The 20,531-nt window shown below is 33.3% G+C and overlaps 1 protein-coding gene across 1 annotated transcript in view; it reads right to left on the minus strand.

The window, feature by feature from the left end:
* The window catches only part of LOC136040707 (centrosomal protein of 290 kDa-like), a 229,687-nt gene that overhangs the window by 98,256 nt on the left and 110,900 nt on the right, over positions 1 to 20,531 (minus strand). Inside the window, exons 16-19 of the mRNA XM_065725009.1 lie at positions 18,796 to 19,008; positions 10,004 to 10,167; positions 6,885 to 7,010; positions 1,294 to 1,464 (exon numbers count right to left, since the gene is read on the minus strand). Of these exons, the coding sequence (XP_065581081.1) occupies positions 1,294 to 1,464; positions 6,885 to 7,010; positions 10,004 to 10,167; positions 18,796 to 19,008 (674 nt within the window). The remainder of the gene's footprint in view (positions 1 to 1,293; positions 1,465 to 6,884; positions 7,011 to 10,003; positions 10,168 to 18,795; positions 19,009 to 20,531) is intronic.

A 20,531-nucleotide genomic window follows, 5' to 3' on the forward strand; every position in this document is an offset into this window, starting at 1 on the left:
CAACATAGAAAGCTTGACTAGCATGTGTATCCAACGTAGAGTTGCCAGATGGGGCGCATTTGTGCCCTTTTTTGGCTTTTTTGATGTGTTTGCGCATTAATTTTTTCAAATCAGCGCTTGTTTGGGGAAGAAATTTTTCATTCGGCTCATTTTCACTAGAAAAATGGATCTTCCGGCACATTTTCATTTTTATGGTGACGCAACTTTAAACCAAACATCGGGCAACACTAATTAAAAATACTTCTAATCATTACTCTGGTCCTTTGATTCAAAGGTCATTTTCCTTGTTGATTAGTGTGGGGGACTGTAATTCTCTTTTATGAGGTTTTTGGTTATGTTGTTCCAAATGGTTCAATTTTCATTTTGATTTGACACCATTTTCTTCTTTTGGGGGGGGGGGGATTACGGCTATTTTTCGAAATACCTACAAATCTGTTTTTGCAACAAATCTTTACCATTAAGAATAGTCAAAATAAGTTCACCAGCTTCAAATGATGATTCTCCCTCCGAATTTTTTTGGAAACCAAAATTTTTGGCTATTATGGGCTAGAGTTTGTTCTTTACCAGGATGTGTCTAACGTTGCAACCATGATCTGGCAACGAGAATTATGTCGTATATTGTTTTAACAATGGCTTAAATTCTAAAATGAATTACGCTTAAATTTTCAACTTAAATGCTTAAATTCTACAAATTAGGTTCTGCAATTCTAAACTTAGAATCTTTTCTTTTCATATTAGATATTAATCTACTCTTGATCTATTTTATTATTAATAAAATTAATACGATAAGCAACAGCAACTAAACTAGAACATCCAAGAAAAATTCAAGTCTTAGACAAAGCCTAAAAAATATAAGTCAATAAAGACTAAAAATAGGAAGATCAAAAACCAAAAAATAAAAAATAAATAAAGGCTTAAAACACACACAGAAAAAGAAAAAAAATTCAAAAACAAGACTTTAAAGCTAAAAATCCTACCTCGCTAGCCATAAATCTGAAAATTTTAGATATTACTTAGATTTTTCTTATTCAACAATATTGGCCAATTCGTCCTCAAACTACCCAAGTAAAAAATCTTACTTCCCCTCCCCTCTGATGGTAAACTATATACTTTCCCCACAAAATTTCGTGTTTGATCATTCAGTTTATAGAAGATCTATTAACAAATTGAATATTTCATAATCGCTGCATTGCTGATAGATTACATTTTTAATTAATACTGCACACTTTTACTATATATTTACTACGCTATAATTATGGTTTAATTGTTTCTACACGGGAGCACCAATCTTACCATTTCTTTGAATTTCTTCTCTTTTTGGATAATTGAGTTCTCTAAATCTGCAATCTTGTTTTTAGATGAAGTCAGTTGTTCCTTTGCTTCGTCCTTCTCTCTCTGATTTTCATCTTTTAGCTCTTTACGAGCGATTTCACAGTCTTTCAGTTTTGTCTTTTCAGTCTCCAGCTTCACACAAAAGAAGAAAGAAGAAAAAGAAAAGAAAATAGTGAGTAAATAGAAATAAATCAGAAGTAAAAAAGAGAAAACTCTTTTGTAGCCAGAAGTGGACAGAAGTACAAACATATGTCACACATGTCCAAGCCTTAAGCTAAGTTCTGACAGAGAGAGACAAAAATTACTTTTGAAAAAAAATAGTTCCTGGGGCGAAACGAAAATCGCTTGGCTATTCACGCTGAAGGCTATTTTTTTTCTTTAATTATTTTGGTTTTAATTGAATCATCTTTATTATATTTTGAAAATTCTATTGGCTACACGTACATCTATAATACATACTAATATAAATAGAGGGAGCATGGAGATTTTCAGAAAATAGCTTTTGACATTTTTTCCCTTTATTTATAGAGCTAGTCTACTCATTTCCAAGATTGAACAAATACCAAACATATTTTACCGATTCATGAAGTGCTTTCGCCACCTCCTTCCAAGCATTTTCTTTGATTCCCAGGTCCTTGTATTCTTTGCAGCATATTTCATACAGCACAGAATATGATCTAATGCTCAATGATGAATTGAACCTTGATCTAAAAGATTATGATCTAAAAGTACAAGGTTCTGTAATAAAGAACCTTGAACTTAATGCGTGTTATTAATTTTTAAACATCCATTCTCTTTTTTCTTAAAAATATCACCTCGCTATACGATTTTTTTTTAACTTCAAGTGGAAGCGTGTTGAGGCGATTTTTCTCGCTTCGGAAGATCCTTTTTGTGGCTACAAACATTTTTCAATGGTACAAACAACCATTTTTGAGGTAAGAGTCCGGCCTGCCATCCCGATAAAACAATCAGCTACAAACTGCCATATTTGTTGCAAAAGAACATTTTGGTCCTCGACCTTCCCAACATTTTAAGGAATTAACAATTGTTTTCAAACTATTTACATGATTCCCTATTTTTCTATTTTTTTCCATTTGGCACCTTCCTCTTCATTAAAATTCCCGAGAGCGGGTCAAACTATTATAAATAACAAGGAAACTTATCTCTTAGAAAACGTATTAGCCTTATGTATGATGTTACTAATGCATTTGGTTCATTGATTCATTCACAGGCAATGATGGAGCTGATTAGGCGTGGGGTTGCAATTGATTTTGTCGGTGCGCTGTTTTATATGTATCACCAACTAAAGGTGCCCCTTTAGTTGGTTGCCTCTTCAACAAGAAGGTTATTGGTGGCTAGAACTGAAAAGAAAATCCGGGTTGCTTATGCTTCTGTAGTACTGTCACAAACAAATATGACAAAAAAGCTCCTCGCGAAAACGTATAATGCTGTTGTTCTTCCCCACGTTTTGTATTTAGTTCCGTTCACAGTTATTTTGAATAAACTAGTTTATTCGTGTTTCTATTTTGTATATATTAGTTCCTATTTTTGAATGTGTCTTCCTTTTTCTTCTTTTTGATACTCCATCGTCACGCCTTTTTTTATTGATTGGTTATAAAATACATTCATTCATTAATACATTTTTGATTAGACAAGCTTTATTTCACTTACAAACGATTACGAGAAAACCCCGGGTTGCCACCCTGATAAAACAATCAGCTACTACAGACGTTTTGTAATAACAAAGCCAAGCCATCTGATACCAGCATAGCTGCAAATCCTCCTTCACTTTACTGTGTTTGTATTTCTTTAAATCGTCTTATTTAACATTTCGCCCCACATTCGAGCACATGATGCTTTTCTTTTCTGTGTTGGATTATCCCAAAAAGTATAAAGAACACTGCTGCCATCTAGGTATTGAAAATACTTAGACAGGATACAAATCCAAATGATTGGACATTTTTACTTCAATAAGTTTCCTTTCTCTTTTCATTGTTTGCTTCAGTTACAAATGATTAATTAATTAATTATAATTATATATATTAATATATATATATATATATATATATATATATATATATATATATATATATATATATATAATAAATAATTAATATATAATATATTAATTATAATATTATTAATTATAATTAATTAATTATACTAAAACGATAAATTAATTAATTGTAAGCCGAATTAGACGTTTAATCCTACTTTTACACCAGTTTATCACAGTACAAGGCCAAATGAGGCCAACTCAGCTTTTCAGGTTTCTCGTCCAACCCAATCTACTCAAACGTTCACTATTTACTCCCTCCCGTCATGCTCAGATTTATTTTATCCTTTCTAAGGAATTTCTTCAATTACCATTTCGTTTGGTCCCATGTGGTCAAATCAGTTTGGCAGTTTTGTTTAGCAGAAAAACCCACTTTTTGACAACTTTTCATCATTCATCTATAAAACATGACCTAATGATAAATACCAGTTTTCATAATAGGATTGGACCATATTTTTGTATAGCTTGTCGTTTAATATATGGCTATTCAAGAACATACCTAGCAAATATCCTTAGATAATTCCTTTGGAAAATATCTCCTTTAGTCTTTCAAAGCGTCTACAACTACTTATACTACTCAGTGGAGTAATTTCGTAAAAATCTTCAGGAGGGTCGGGGGGCAATGTTGGAATCATTTTTCTCAAATCATGTAGAAATGACAGTGAACACTGGAAGATGAGCCAAATCTTTAGTCATAAAGGAAAGGATAAACTAAAAGAAACTGACCAGTTTCTGTGGAAGCTTGAATAATGTAGGTTTATCTTAGTTTTGAGCGGGGAGAATAGAAACATATAACGGTTGAATTTGTGGGGTATACATAAAAACGAAAAATGTAATACTAGAGTTAGTGTTTTTTTTTTATCCAACTGTTTAGAGCCAGGACCGGATAAAAGCCAATTTAAGTGATTGAGCCCAATGGAGCCTTGCATTTGAAAGGGCCCCATGTTACCATCAAATGAAAAAAAGAGATTTTGAAACTTACAGCAAATTGTTCATGTTGATAAGGGATAAATTATGATTTATTCAAATAATTAAAATCATATTTTTTTCCAAGTTTGCATTACGTGATAAGATTTATTAATTTATTTATTACTATATAGTATACACTTTATAATATAGAAACAGTTCGTGGTAAGAAACTTTAAGTAAGGAGTGACGCGGCTCAATAATAACAAAAAGTCTAAAAATTGAATTTGATATCAATAGATATATCAAGAGAATCCGCTTATTATGCTGATTCCAAATATATAAGATTCATTAAATTCAGTGTTATTCATCAAGAAAACTTGCCTGATTTTCGAAAATGAGGGGGAAACACTCCCTAAAAGTCAAGCACTCTTAATAAAGATCAAACTGAAGTCTGTGAATCCTGTTGTAGAAGTTTCAAGCCCCAGTCTGCAAAAACATGAAATTTGTATTTTTTGCTGGAAGAAAGACCACAGATTCGAATTGAAATCAAAATACTATTGTCCTTTTTAAGTGAGAAAAAAGATTAGAGGGCAACTAGTCCCCCTCTCACCCGATATTCTCCTCGAAGTCGTCCGATCAAAAATTTGAGATAACCATTTTGTTCAGCATATTTGAAAATCCTAGCAGCCATGCCTTTTGGGATAACCTGAGCCCACAAAGCCTCTTGGGTAAAGGATGTAAGTCATGAAATTAGCGTATTATTTACATATAGTATTTTTTATTGGTAAGTATTCCAATATTTTTCGGGGGGGGGGTGAATTTCCTGAGGGATAACTTTCCAAGGGAAGTTTTATACTGGGGGAATTTGCCAGAATTCCTATACGAAATTTTTTTTTATCTTACTTTGTCCTTGCCTACCCAATTTTGCATTTGGAGAAGTTCCATGGGAATTGTCCAGGGGCTATTCTCAGTGTGTTTGGATTTCCAGGAAAAAATTCCGCGAAAGAGGGGATTTCCGGAGGGATCGGAAAAATGATTAGATATTAAAGTCTTTTTCAAATGAAAGCATGATAAGGAGAATTTTTCAGGCTAAATCGTCCGCAATAAATTTAACAGAAGAGGGATTTCCAGTGAGGACAGAATTGTCCAGTGGAAATTTTAAGAAAGGGAGTGTATTTTACGTGGGGGAAATTTCTACGGAGTAGTTTTTCGCAAGGGGAAAAAATTTCTCTTGCAGGGTGAGCCAAAATTGCCGGTATTATTTGAAAATGATACGAAATTAAATAAAAAACAAGTTTTTTTTTAACTGGAAGTGAAAAGCAACATTAAAAATAAAAACGAATAGAAATTTTCCGTATATGAAGGGGCTGCCACCTCCTCGATACCTTAATCTTTGCGCTAAAGTTTGACTGTTTGTCCCAATATCTTAAGAACAGCTCCTGAAACACAAGGGTCGTTATATTAGAATAAGAAACTCTTTTAAAGGTACCATAGAACTTTAGCATGAAGATCAAGGCATTGATGTTCTTTTTTTTTTAATGATCGCAATTTATAAATCCTAAGCGTAAATAAGTGTTGTATGTCTGAATTTATTTTATATGTGCTTTTCTGGGGATAGCCTTCGGATACAGAACCATGCATGCGGAAATATTAAGGGGAACTGTCCGGGGGAAATTTTTTACCGGATTTGAATTGTCCAGAATATCTTTCCGTAGGTGGTGGAATTTTCCACAGAACAAATTCTTCACGGGTGAGTTTCCACGGGATAAATTCTCTAGAGCGAATTTTCTTAGGAAGCAACTTTCTACTACGGGGTGGGGGGATATTTGTAGTAAAAAATTTCCACAGTGGGGGGGGGGGTAATTTTCAGAACTATTTAAAAACAATCCAACTTAAACTATTAAAATATGTTTTTTTTTCAATGAAAAGTAGGGAGCGGCATCAAAACTTAGAACGAACAACAATTTATAATTATAGGAGGGGATTGTCCCCTCCTCAATGCCCCAATCTTTGCACTAAAGTTTTGTTAGAGCTTTTAAAAAAGCCTATTATTCTAATTAAAGTGCGCTTGCCTTTTAACAGTCGTTTTTAAAGAATTGGGACAAAAGTTCAAACTTTAACATTCTGAGCAAAATATTGAGGAAACGCCCCTACAGATCATGTAAAAGTTATTGATTTTAATCGGGATAGTCCTATATCAGAGAGATTTTGCACTACGTACGTGAACTACTTAGCGTACGTAAGCTACTATGCAGGTATATGCTATTTATTTATTTAGTATAATGACGGGGCTCCACAAACAAATCAATGTCATTCATACTAAAATAAAGTCACATTATTCATATACACAGTCTGATTCTTAGATTTTTTTATTTATTTAGAACTACAAACAAAAAGCTCCCCCCCTCCCCAAATAAAACTAAAAACAATACCTCCTTTTTCTTTGAAAATTATGGAGGAGTGACACACGCTCATTCGTTTCTACCAAAACGAGATTTTAAAACGGTTTTGAAAGTTTTAATAAAATGAACACGCAGCGTAAAAGCCATGCATAGTAGTTTAATAAATAAAAACAAAATAAAAATACCTCTTTTTCCAATGTCAAAATTTTCTCTTTTTGTTCCTTCGTTGAACTATCCCTTCTTTTTATTTTTTCTTCCGTATCTTTCAGCTTCTTTTCTAACTCGGAAATACTTGCGTCTTTTTCTAAAAGCTTAAAAAATTCAGAAGAGTCATTAGTAGAAATCTCAGCACATAATTAGAATAATTATATCAGAATAAGTACAAACTTTAATAATATACATTTTATAACAGTGTTCATAGAGATGTTAAAGATTCGGTCTATGGGCTACAAGGGATAGCTAAGTATTTAGCAATACGGAAATTAATGATATTTTAATACTAAAGATTTTCATCTAAACAAATTAATTTAAAATAAATATAAAAATCAATCGATTAGATAATCAATTTAACTAAAACAATATATTAAAACCAAGGGAACTGGTTCAACAAGAACTGAAATGGCTCAGAACTTTTAAGTTAATCCACAGGCCTATAATATTAAAGAAAAATATTTAATCATTCTAAATTCTAGCCAATTACCAAAATAATCATTATTATATAAAGCGTGAACAACTTTAATTGAAAAATCTGAATCGAACGGTTAAAATACTAAAATGGTTTTAAATGCTCTACAAGCTATTTTAAGAAGATTAATTGAAATTTGTTCTTTATGGGATGAAGAAAAGTTAACAATCTTCCAGAGACATTGGTGGCGCAAAGGGCGTCATTTCGAAGTTTCAGTAATAGAACAATTATAATACAACAAATAATTTTTTTTTTTAATATTCCAAATAATAAAATTTTAATAGAAGAAAATATTTATTTGGTAGAACAGAATAGATACCTTTATAGTCTGCTACAGGTTTAAGCTAACATAAAAATATAAATATGAAAAAGATAAAACAGTAAAAAAAAGAAAAAAAAAAGAAAAAAACAAGAAATAGAAGCATTACAAATCTAAAGTAGGTAGTGCTCCTCAGGGTTAAACAAATTTAGATATAGAGAACTACTAAGCATTAAAATCAATTTTTGAAACTGTGAATAAAATATAGCTCATAGGACTTGCAATATTTCTGTGGAGTAGAAGTCCCTCCAAGCAATAGTCTACTAGCATTCTTTTAATATAACCTAGAATTTAAGTTTAAATTAAGTTCAAGCTAGTTTAAGTTCGCATTTAATTTCCAAGTTAGTCGAACAAAAGACTTTCCCGACTTTCCAGTCTATGTAAGTTTGTCACCTCGTTGACTTTCCAGACTTTCCAGTCTATGTAAGTTTTTCACCTCGTTCCAAAGGAAGCCAGATGAAGCTGGTTTAAGCAATCCCCGAAGTGAGGACTTGAAAGCAAAAACAGAGCATACCAAAAGAACAACAATTGAGCCATTGTCTTAGTTTTCTGGGCGAATATAGGTCAGAACAGAAAACAAGGAAAGGACACGAGGAAGATCAAAAATATGAAATCCTGGTTATCATCGTTTTATTTATCATCAACATCAGATAAAAATAAGGCAAGCTAAAAAAGAAACAGAGGTAAAACAAAAAGAAAAACATGCTTTGACAAATATGAACATAGGACAAACAGAAATGGTGAGAGATGAGGAGATTCCAGGAATTCAGTAAAACAAATCCCTAATATGTTTCAGCAAAAAAAGTTGTTAAAACCCTCTTTTGATTTTATTTTTGCATTGTGTTTTGTTTGTGTATGTGGCTGTATAGCCTTCAGTTATTATTAGAATCATTTTGTTTATTATAATTATCACTAATATTTGTTTAATTATTATAATAAGTTAGTGATGTCTCTCTGTTAGCTTATTTGATACGATGTGGCCTATTGCTGATTCTTGTTTTGTTTTAGATTATAGTTTATAGCTTATAGCTATAGAATATTATAGATTATAGATATAGATTGTAGATATATTATAGAGTATAGATTAGATAATAGTCTATAGTCTGTTATATTATAGTTAATAATTAGTTTATAGCTAACTAGTATCATTATTAAAATGAATGCTATCTTTTACGATGTGCCAATTTGTTTTGTTTCCACTTTGTGCTTTCTTTATTTGTTATTGTGTTCGTATTTTCTGTCTTTGTCATTCCTGTTATCTGTGTTTGTTATTCGTCAGGATCTAGTACTTCATCAGTTCTTCCACCAATACTGCATTGGGTTCAGATGGTTTTTGCTTGATATTGGACAAGTTTGTAGGGGTGAACTCTGATATTATTCACAACTGTTGGGACATTAGTAAAGGGTTTTTTTGTTGTTTTTTTTTCAGATTCTCCTTCAATTACTGAATCTCTGTAGGTCTTTAGGTGAAACTTTTAACAATTAAGAGATATTCATTATTTGTTATTATACAAAAAATGGACAAGCTATCGATAATTTTCTAAAAGTAAAGATTAAAGTATAGGTAGAGTATATATAAGATTCTAAAAGTAAAAGTATAGATAGACCAAGCGCTGATTTTCTTCTTAATAGAATAGGTGTCAAAACAGTGTTGGTTTGGTTCAGAGGTTTTTTTTTTATATGGTTAGATTACCTAATCAAACCTATACTTCAGAAAAACGAAGGGTTTATCCTTTAAAATCAACCTCGTACATGTTATTCTTATTAGCAAATACCTAAAGAATACGGAGTGGAAACCGACACTAATGTCGATAAGGAAACAGCAACGCCATCCAACGTTTGGCATTTCTTGGTAGTTTTTCTAGCTTCATAATTATGCGCTTTTCAGAAACTGGGAGGTGAAGAAACAACAAAGGGTAGATGACTTTTTTTTTTAAACGTTGTCGTTAGTTTCCACTTTTGTAAGTTACCTATGCTCTTTGAACTAAACTACAATCGTGAAATATTCACACATGCTTGAAAAACGATGTAATAGCGCCCTTAACCTTTTGTTTATAAGTAAAAGAAGTAGAAGTATGAAGTGTGGAGTAGAAGAAATACCGTTTTTTCTTCTTTCTTTAACTATCATGTATACCGTTTCTTTACGGTTGAATCTTCCATTGCAAACACTATCTTGATTTCAGATAGTCCATCTTAATGTGGACAGGTTTATTTTCAAATGCTGAAACCGTTTTGTAAGGATGTATGTACATACCCTAAGTCGAAATCTTAAGCCTAGGATGTAAAAAGATGATATTTACTTCTTTCTGGAGCTTATGCTTTTCTTGTCTAACTTTCTGAAGTTGCTCTATATCTACTGACGAGCCAGACTGCAATTTCTGTTTCGTTTCAGAATGCTGAGCCTTCTCCAGTTTGAGCTGCTTTTCCAGTTCATTAATATTATTCTGTAGCTTCCGTAATTCTTCTGTAATTAACATAAAAACATATATAAGGTGACTTATAATTAATATAAATATATTAGGGTAATTTAAAATTTATTGGCATCTGAACATAAGGATTCAACTTTATAGAAAGAGAATTTTATCTACAGTCTACTAAAATTCTTCCCGAATTTAACTGCTCCAAATTAGATATTCTCAGTGAGCCATCTATCAGAAGCCACTAGACCCCATTCCCCCAACCTAAAAAACCCAATAGATGACGATAAATTACCATAGCCTGGTGATAAGAAATGCCAGTAAGATAATAATATTGGAACGGTTGCCGACTAGTAGCAGTTGCATTACTTTGCGTAAATTAAAAAAAAATGTTTAAGAATTGAAAAAAATACAAATACATTATAGTAATTTGAGCTATTGCACAACAAAAATAAAATAAGATGAACGTCACTAATAATATAAATAATTCAAAAGCCACATAAAACATTCAACAATACGCAAATCATAATAAGAATAGGGTGGTTTTATAAGCCATAATAAGAACCAATTATTAAGAATCATATTAAGAGGATAAAAGAAGAACATTTCAGAGACGGTAAACGATTGACTTCAAGACAAACTTTCCCTAATATTTTGAAAATATTCTGAGAACCAGCTTACAGAGAAAACTTAAAAATTTTACAGAAAGCTTAGAATTAGCAATTGTTTGCCTTCGCTAACTCAATATTTCTAGAATTTTCAACAGCATTTCTTGATTTAGTAGACTATTTAACTAGGAATTGTTTATTATTGTCCGGTCGTAAACACTCAAATTAATTTCAGTCTATTAAAGGCAATTTCTCACATATTCTCAACTGTTCTTAATCATTCCTATTCAAATTCCCAGTTTTGCCCTTTTGATGAATCTGGCCCTTCCTTCCAAAACAAAGTCAATCTGAACGGGAGTGACATTAATGCCCCAATAGATAGCAAATGTGGCATCGCAACCATGGTAATGTTTATGTAAATGATAGTGGATAAATAATAATAATAATAATAATAATTTATTTATTATTTATTTATTTGTGATTATTTATTTTTTTAGTTTACTTATTATAATTTATTTGTGACCCATTTGAAACAGCGGAGTATAAGACAAACACACACACAAAAAAAAACTTCTGATAACACATTAAATTAATGCAGAAAGCATTTTAGAAGACCATGAGAAGGGTTAATAGTAAAATGTATCGTGTCTGATAGTTTCTGGCGTAGCACTTTAAGTTTATTTGATAGATCTGGGGCCCCGGAATTTGTTACCATATCACTGTTCTTGTACCAGGGAGGAAGATACAACAAAAATCGGAGGAAACGAAAATAAGATGACTTGAGAGCCTTAAAATCTTTTCTTTTTAAAACAGGATACAATCCAGAAAGATATAAAACTGAGTGATCACAAAAGCAAGAATAAATTTGTGAAATAGTGCAGATACTTACAAAGATCCAGATTTATTGTCAGGTTTATCGTGATTTTTAAGAAAAATAGAACAATATTAAGACAAAAAAGTTTTCCCTACGAGAGTATAGAACGAAATTGACATGGTAAAATTTTTTAAGAAAGGCTGTTGGAAGAAATATGTAGACTAAAACGATATCGGGATGTAAAAGTAATATCTGTAACGGGCAGAAAGACGCCACTCATGTGCCCAAAATGAGTGAGAGGATATAAATATACCCGTATACTCGTATAAATAGAGGATATACACGTATATACAGTATCTCACACTAAAAAGGAGAGATAAAACTTGCATAATTTACAGTACTTGCCCAAGGAGATGTGGTTTATTGTCCTTCGAGGCATAGTTCCTAGGTCTTTTGACTATTTTAAAGGAAATAGCTACCTAAGAAATTTGAATGGATGCCTTAGGAGGTTTACGGGGGCAAGTAGCTAAAAGGAACCTGTTTGGGGGCTGATTACCCTCTAATCATCCTTGATTCTTGAAAAGGGCACTGTAATTTCTAATTTCCAATCAAATGAGCGTGTTCTGGAGATTCTACGACAACATTTTCCGTATAATATTGGCTGGGGAGGGTACAAATAAATAATACATTGAAGCTTGTGTTCTTTACTTAAGCATTGTTATTGGGCTACATATGATACATTGGAGACAAATTATAACTGACATGTTTCTAGAAAATGGAATTTAACCTTAATTTGCATGTGTTGTATTTTCCTAAATAGGGGGAATTCCTGAGTCAGAATTTACGTTTTTGGGGTAAAGTAACAAAGCCTTAGCCTGAATACATAGTGTGTTTTTAAAAATGAGAACACTGGTTCGGTGTTGGGAAACACAGAATAAAGTTGTTTTTAACAAAAAATGTATTTTGAAATCGCCTTTTTTGAGCCGTGTCACCAATCTTTTGGAAGCGAAAATTCTTCTTGATATACCATTTAATGTTCTTCGAGGGATTAAAACTAACACGTTTAATATATGCAAAGAAATCGACTAAAACGTGAAACTAAAACTAGAACATTTAATTTATGCAAAAAATTGACGAAAAAGTTAAACTAAAACGTCTAATCTATGCGAAGAAATCGACAGAAACGTTACAGTAAAAGTTTATTCTATACAAAGAAATCGACTAAAACGTTTAACTAAAACTAGAAAATTTAATCTATGCAAAAAAATCAACTAAAACTTTAAACTAAAATGTTTAATCTATGCAAAGAAATTGACTAAAACTTTAAACTAAAACGTCTAATCTATGCAAAGAAATCGACTAAAACGTTAAATTAAAACGTTTAATCTGTACAAAGAAATCGACTAAAACGTTTAACTAAAACAAAAAAATTTATTCTATGCAAGAAAATCGACTAAAACGTTTAATCTATACAAAAGAAAACCGTTTAATCTATGCAAAAAAAGATCGACTAAAACTTTAAACTAAAACGTCCAATCTATGCAAAGAAATCGACTAAAACGTTTAATCTATGCAAAAAAAAATCGACTAAAACGTTAAACTAAAGCGTTTAATCTATACAAAGAAATCGACTAAAAAGTTTAACAAAAAATAAAACGTTTAATCTATGCAAAGAAATCGAAGATTCAATAAGGCGTTGCAGCAACACTTCACGTTGCCCAAACAAAAATAATTTAATTAATGTAATAATTAGTTTAACTATTCGAGATTCAAGACTCTTAGTTGTGCAGGGGCAGTTCTCACTACCCACAGAGCTTGGTTGTGGCAGGCACCACGAAGTTCCCCCATAAAACTCTTTTGAGAACTGGTACTACTTTTCCCCCTTATTAAGAACGACATAAGGTCCTCAGTTACTCCATGTCTATGAAAGCAGTGCTGGCTTTGAAGAATTTTGATTGACTGTTGTATGGTATAATCACCCGTAAAACTGGTAACTATCTAATTTACAATATTAGTGGAATCTCTTCAAAAAAGAAATGTTACCAAAATTTTGTTAAAAAAAAATAATAAAAATAAAATACCTTACAAACAACCAACAAAATTACATGGCAAAAAATTATAAATTCTTCTGCTGCATTTTGATATCCTTCCCGACAAATGGATGTTCTTTCCCAGGCGGTAAGATATTCAGGGGCTGGTCTCACTGCCCACAGAGCTTGAGTTTGGTATGTACCGCAAGGCATCCGCAAAAGACCCTTTTGAGAGTTATTACTACTTTTCATTCTTGAGGAGAACAATATAAGGTCCTTTTTTGCTCCTTGTCTTTAAAAGCAATGCTGGCTTTGAAGGATCATCATTGATCGCCACATGGTATAACCACCCACAATACTGGTAACTATCTAATTTATAATACTAATGTCATATCTTCAAATAAGAATAGTACAAACATTTTCCTAAAAAGAACAAAACAAAAAGAACAACAAATACCACGCAAAACCCCTAAAAAAGCAAATTAGTATCGCCGACAAAGATAAATTTGTTGCTTCATTTTGATATTCTTCATCAAGAATGGACTTTCTTACCTTCATTCAGAGTTCATTCAGTCTTCATTCAGAGTTCATGGTGTGAAGACATTTTTTGGATATAACCTATTACTAAAGGATTATAGTCTCTACCTGACCTACAGCTAATATTTAATTCAGTGACCAAGGAATTATAATTTGAATAAGCGAATTATTTTTCTTCTTGAGTGGAAATTACCTTGGAAACTATGGATTATATTATTGATATTCTCATGATCAGTGACCTGTATAATATATATAATTAAGGCTATCCAATATTTACAGACTTTCCGATATTTATTGGCAATTGGCAATTAATTGGGTGGGAGGAGAAAAGTAACCAGAAGAGGGGTGAGTGAGTTGTTTGCAAGAGCCGTGGTACCCGCCGGGCTTGCCCCTTAAATTGAGGGGACAAGGTAGACAGCCTCAAACACTTCCCTCACGATTGCTTCCGTTATCCAAGTTTCAAAATGAGTCCAAATGTACCAGTCGACACTAAACCGGGGATCTCTTTCTAGCTAGGTTCGCAGGCTACCCATTATGGCCAGTTCGGATTCTGGAGTCTGTCTCCACTTCAAAAGGGCCTAAAAAGTATCACGTTTTCTGCTATGGAAAAAAACATGATCACCAATTAGTTACTTCTGGGCAGCTTGTCAGTTATAAAGATAATTTAACGGAAGCTACAGCCAAGGAAACGAGAGGAGTAGATGCTGCTTTTGATGAATTACGTGATTATCCGGATGTTTATGAACAGTATTTGAAGGGTTCAATACTGCTGCTGATTGTGCAGCAGAATTGCGAAATCTTGTTAATGCTACCGGGCACGATTTGCTCGCTACAAAGAAAAATTAATCAGAGACAGTTGAAAAGAAAATAGCCGAAAAACTGAAATCGACCGGGTCAACTCCAGCGGCTAGTACTGCCAAGTTTTCGACAGAGACCATGGTTTCAGAAATACACGATGCGATCATTATTGAATTTAGCCCAAAGTTTAACATCATGAAAATCAGCTCAAAAGTTACTTGCATGCTATTGAAACCCTTGAGAACAGGGTAACTCAACTAGAGGCGAAAGTTGACGATTATGAGCAGGAAGCTAAGCTAGATTCTCTCTTATTTAACGGTGTGAAACAGAACCCATCGCAAAATCTAAATCCAGCTATTAATCATATCATACGTGACCAAATGGACCTGTCTAGTATCGCGAATTCCGATGTTGTGAGTGTTCATCGGTTCCGTCTAAGTTCTAGTAACTCACAAAGACCGGACAAGGTGGCTCCCGTGCTCGTGAAATTTCGTTCTAAGGACATTGCTAGCGCCGATTTCAAAGCAAAGAAGAATCTTGCAAATAGTGGAATTTTTGTATTTGAAACTATCACAAAGAAAAAGCGCGAGTTACTGAATGCTGCAAGAAATAAATTTGGAAACCGACGTGTATAGTCAGATCAGGGGAGAGTTTTTGTGCGACAGTCTAATGTTAGTCCCATTCAGCGTATATCAGTGATAGTGATGATTGTCTTCATTTCCGTTCATTTTTTTTCTTTTTCTTGTTGGAGTTTATAATATTTTTTGTTTTTTCGTTATCCCTCTTCTGTATATTTCCTTACCGTCAAATGCGGTCTGTACTATATTATGAATGGCTGTTCAAGTAAATAATGATATGCAGCAGTCCCGTTTGGACTTGTTGCGAAATTCGCCGTATCGTATTGAAGATGTTTTGTCTTTATCGGTAGCGAATGATTTTGTGGGTCATCCATTGATATTGAAATTTCTGGCAATCTGAGTCTTTGACTGTGGCTCAGTGGAATTGTCATCTGAATTCTAACCACCATGAGGTCGCCCGTCTGCTAGATCTTTATAAGGTAGAAGTATTAGGGATTTGCGAGTCGTTCGTAACTCAAGACACTTTCCTCTCGTCATATTTTTTTCCAGGCTATAAACTTGCATCAAAATCAAGGAGTTTAATGAGAGGAGGAGGTTTGACTTTTCTGCTAGCAAATTCTTTGGATTACGTAATTCGAGATGATTTAACTCTCTGGAATGAAGGTAAGCTCGAAACTTTATCAATAGAAATAGAGTTAGAGAAAAATAAAAAGTTTATCATTTCTTTGGTATACCGGCCGCCCAGCGCAAACCCAGATAAATTTTTTGGAGAATTCGATGGATTTCTTCGAAGAATTTCAAGTACTAAACTCCAATGTAATTTTTTAGGCGATTTTAACTTTGATCTTTTAAATCTAGAAGGAGTAAACCTTGATTTTTTTAACCTTATGCTTTCACATAACCTTTATCCCACAGTTTCAATCCCAACTAGGATAACAGATCATTCGGCAACCCTAATTGACAATATTTGCCTTTCTTCGGATGCAATTGTGGAGTGCTGTGCTGACGTTGTCTTACACCCTGGGTCTGACCATCTACCAATATTTTGCACCATTAAAAGATTTGGTTTTAAACACATAACCACTACTAAGCTTCATTTCAGAATGATGAAAGCTGAAAATCTCAGGAAATTTAAAAATGAAATCAGCACAGTATCACGGCAAGAAGTCATGGCGGAGAAAGAAGACCCCCTCGACTGCTTTTGATAAATTTATAGTTATTTTGTCTCTCATCTATGACCAGTGTTGTCCATTAAAAACTGCAACTAAGAAGAAAAACCAACCGCGGAAGCCATGGATTACGGAAGAGATACTGGAAAAAATGAAGAAGAGAGACCAATTATTCTCAGATTATCTCAATTGTGGGAGTGATGACAGTTGGGAAGAAATAGAAAGGCAAGAAATAGGGTGAATTCTGAACGACGAGCTGCAATGAGGGAGTATTTCGGAAAAAAATTAAAATCGCAGAAAGGAGACATTAGAGGGACCTGGCTGACTGTTAAAAGCGTTGTCGGCAATGGTAAGGATTCAGCATCAACTGAACAGTTAGCCATGGGTGAAAGAACTGTGAGTGGGAGTCAAGAAGTAAGTGAAGAGTTTTGTAGGTTTTTTACCAAAATAGGATCGCAAATAAACCAAGAGGCAAAGGATCAAAGCGGACAGCTAGATACTGAGGAGTTTGACGATAACCGCGGTCTTCATTGCTCATTTTACTTTACCGAATGTACTATGGATGACATTTCCCAAGCAGGGAGACCAATATCTATTCTACCGCTCTTCTCAAAAATTTATGAAAAAGTAGTGTATAAGAAAATATACGAATACATGAATTCGCTTGGGTTTTTGTCAGATCCACAGTTTGGTTTTAGAAAAGGTCATTCTACAGTGCATGCCGTTCATCACCTTTTGGATTGTTTAAATAGTACGTTAGAAAATAATTTGATCCCTCTAACTATTTTTGTTGATTTGAAGAAGGCGTTTGACACTGTGGATTTTGAAGTTCTACTGAAAAGACTGAGGAACCTTGGAATTAAAGATACAGCATTAAGTTGGTTTCGGTCTTATGTGTGTGGAAGATCAATGAAGGTGGTGATGAGTGATATATCTAGTGCAGCTATGCCTATAAATTGTGGCGTTCCCCAAGGATCAGTCCTTGGCCCGTTACTCTTCTTGGTATATGTGGATACTCTTGGATTTTGCCTAAATGATTCAGTTTTAACCTGTTTCGCCGATGATACAGCTATCACAGTGTTTTCCCGGACTTCAAAAGTGGTTGTGCAAAAAGGGAACCACGTTCTTAGTCGGCTTCATGTTTTTACAGCTCTAAGCTCCCTTGCAGTAAATCCAAGAAAAACAAATTTTATGGTGTTTAGTAGAACTGGTGTACCTGAACGTCTTGAAAATGTGCTTTATAACGGTGTTAGCATAACACAGGTGTTTTTTTTTTGTAAATATCTTGGATTTTATATTGATTGTAATTTGTCTTGGAAGAAGCATGGTGAAATAGTGTCGGCAAAAGCAGCTAGAGGATTGGGAGTGATGAGGAGGCTGAAAACAGTGTTCCCGGGAGCAGTTGTCAAATTTTTATACAGTGCCATTGTGCACCCTTACATCACGTACGGTTGTTCTATTTGGGCAAGCAATTTCGTGATGAATTATAAAAGAACTCAAATAATACAAAACAAAGCACTGCGTCTCATAGGAGAATTTCAAAACTGTCAAAATACTGCGAAGTGTTTTAGAAAGAATGATATTTTGAACATAGGCGAGCTACGTGATTACCAGCTAGCGATTTTTGTTTTTCAAAGTGTAAATAACGTAACCCCTGATTACTTTTATGATTTTTTTTAAACTAAATCGTTTTATCACCCTTATTTCTCCTGGAATTTGGAGGATTTGACTCACGAGAGAAGAAATACAACGAGAGCAGGATTTGTTCTCAGTAACATAGGTGTCAACGTCTGGAATGACCTTCCAGAATCGGTCAGAGCGGCATTAAGTCTGGCATCATTCACGAGAATGGTTAAATTCCGTTTTTTAAAAAGGAGAGAAGTGTGATAAGAGGAAAGGGTATTTATTTATTTAGTATTTAATATTAATTATTTTGTTTTCTACCCCCCCCCCCCCAAAGGATTTTTTTTCTTTCTTCAAAATCATTTGAAGAAATGATTTAGCAGATTCGTGGTGGTTAGAATTGCGGCCACAGTCAGGACTCTTTTGTCTTAAGAGGTGCCGTTAATGGTAAATTCTATGTTTAATTTATATGTTTTGGATGAAAATAAAAAATGTCTATGTCTATGTCTATGTCTTACCTGAATCGTTCCGCAGTTTGTTAATGTCTGCCTCAAGAACTGTTAATTTTGCTTCTAGGCTAACTTTAGCCTCTAATAAGTCAACCTTCTCTTTTGTCAAGGTTTCTAATTCTTCTTTTAATGAATTCAAATCTTCTTTAGAAATTTCATCGTCATTTATAATGGATACTTTTGTTCGCTCCTCTAATGTAGACAGTGCTGAAATCAGCTCCCCTAAAAGAAAATATTATAAACAGAAACCACAAAGCAAATAGAGACAAAATAATGGAACAAATAAAGAATGGTGCAAAAGTAAAAAATACAGCCTAAAACGGGCATACTTTTTGAAGAGACAATCCAGATGAGCCTTAGAGAGGAATTACCTACCTAACTCCTACTATGGCTAAGTAGCGTGTAGATGTTTGTTTTGCTCATTTGAAATACTAAAATATGACTATCAACTCTAAAAAACATCCTGGAAAAAGTTTGTAGGCTGTATCTGTGTAGGTACTGGATACTGTGAAGTGTTGTTACTTTTAGCGCTTATTTATTTGTTTATTCTTATTTTTATGCTTATTTTCATTTGTTTATAATTTATTAATTTTTTTTCTTAATTTTATTCTATTTTTATTTTCAATTTTTTCATATATTTTTTTCAACAAATTTTGTTGCACTTATTATTTTATTTTGTACATGCATATGATTATTTTTATTTGTTGAAACTAAGACAGCTAAACCGAAACAGATAGAATAGATCGTACTAAAGTACGCACTAGATACCCATAATAGCCTAGATATCCATAAACACCGTGATATCCTTTTCTCAGATTTTATCCCCAAATGACCTCCAACGGATGTCACGGGACCAGGCCCGAAGCTGACAGAAATAAACGCGAAACATAAGCAATATGAAAGAACATTTTTTCAAAGTTTCATGCTCGAGTGCAATGTACCCTTTAATAAATTAAATTTAAAAAACAAATTTTTTTCAACTGAAAGTAAGGAGCGACATTAAAACTAAAAACGGACAGAAATTATTCCATATATGAAAGGGGTGGTCCCCTCCTTATCGTCCCGTGATTTATGCTAAAGTTTGACTCTTTGCCACAGTTCTACTTTTTATAACAATAAAAAAATTTAGCGTAAAGAGTGGGAAGTTGAGAAAGGGACAGCCCCTTTCATATACGGAATAATTTCTGTTCGTTTTAAGTTTTAATGTCGCTCCTTACTTTCAGTTAAAAAAAACCTGTTTTTTTAATTTAACTTCTGAACGTTTCTGAATTAATGTATTTTTGGATTTTGGCTCACCGCATATGAATAATTAAAACAAAATTTGCATATTATCTCTTTTTTGCTAAATGGCTTTTTCATAGTTTTGCTCGGACGATATTGATAAAAAAGGAGTGAGGGAGGAGGCCTAGTTGCCTTCCAATTTTGGTTAATTAAAAATGCAACTTGAACTTTTAATTTTTTTACGAACGTTTTTATTAGTAATAAATATGCGTAACTTACGAATTAACTTACGTAACGAACTTCTATATTGGTATATTTTTGCTACGTATATGAGGGGATTTGCCTCCTCGTCAATGCCTCGCTCTTTACACTAAAGCTTGAATTTTGTCCAAATTCTTTAAGAAATTCTTTACCACAAACATCGTAGAACTAACAGTTGAAATTACTGTAAATACTTTAGCGTAAAGAGTGAGCTATTAAGTAAAATGCGAACGCCGTTATATACGTAATAATATTTGTTCGTT

The sequence above is a fragment of the Artemia franciscana genome, chromosome 21 (genome assembly GCF_032884065.1).
Source record: "Artemia franciscana chromosome 21, ASM3288406v1, whole genome shotgun sequence".
Classification (NCBI taxonomy): Eukaryota; Metazoa; Arthropoda; class Branchiopoda; order Anostraca; family Artemiidae; genus Artemia; species Artemia franciscana.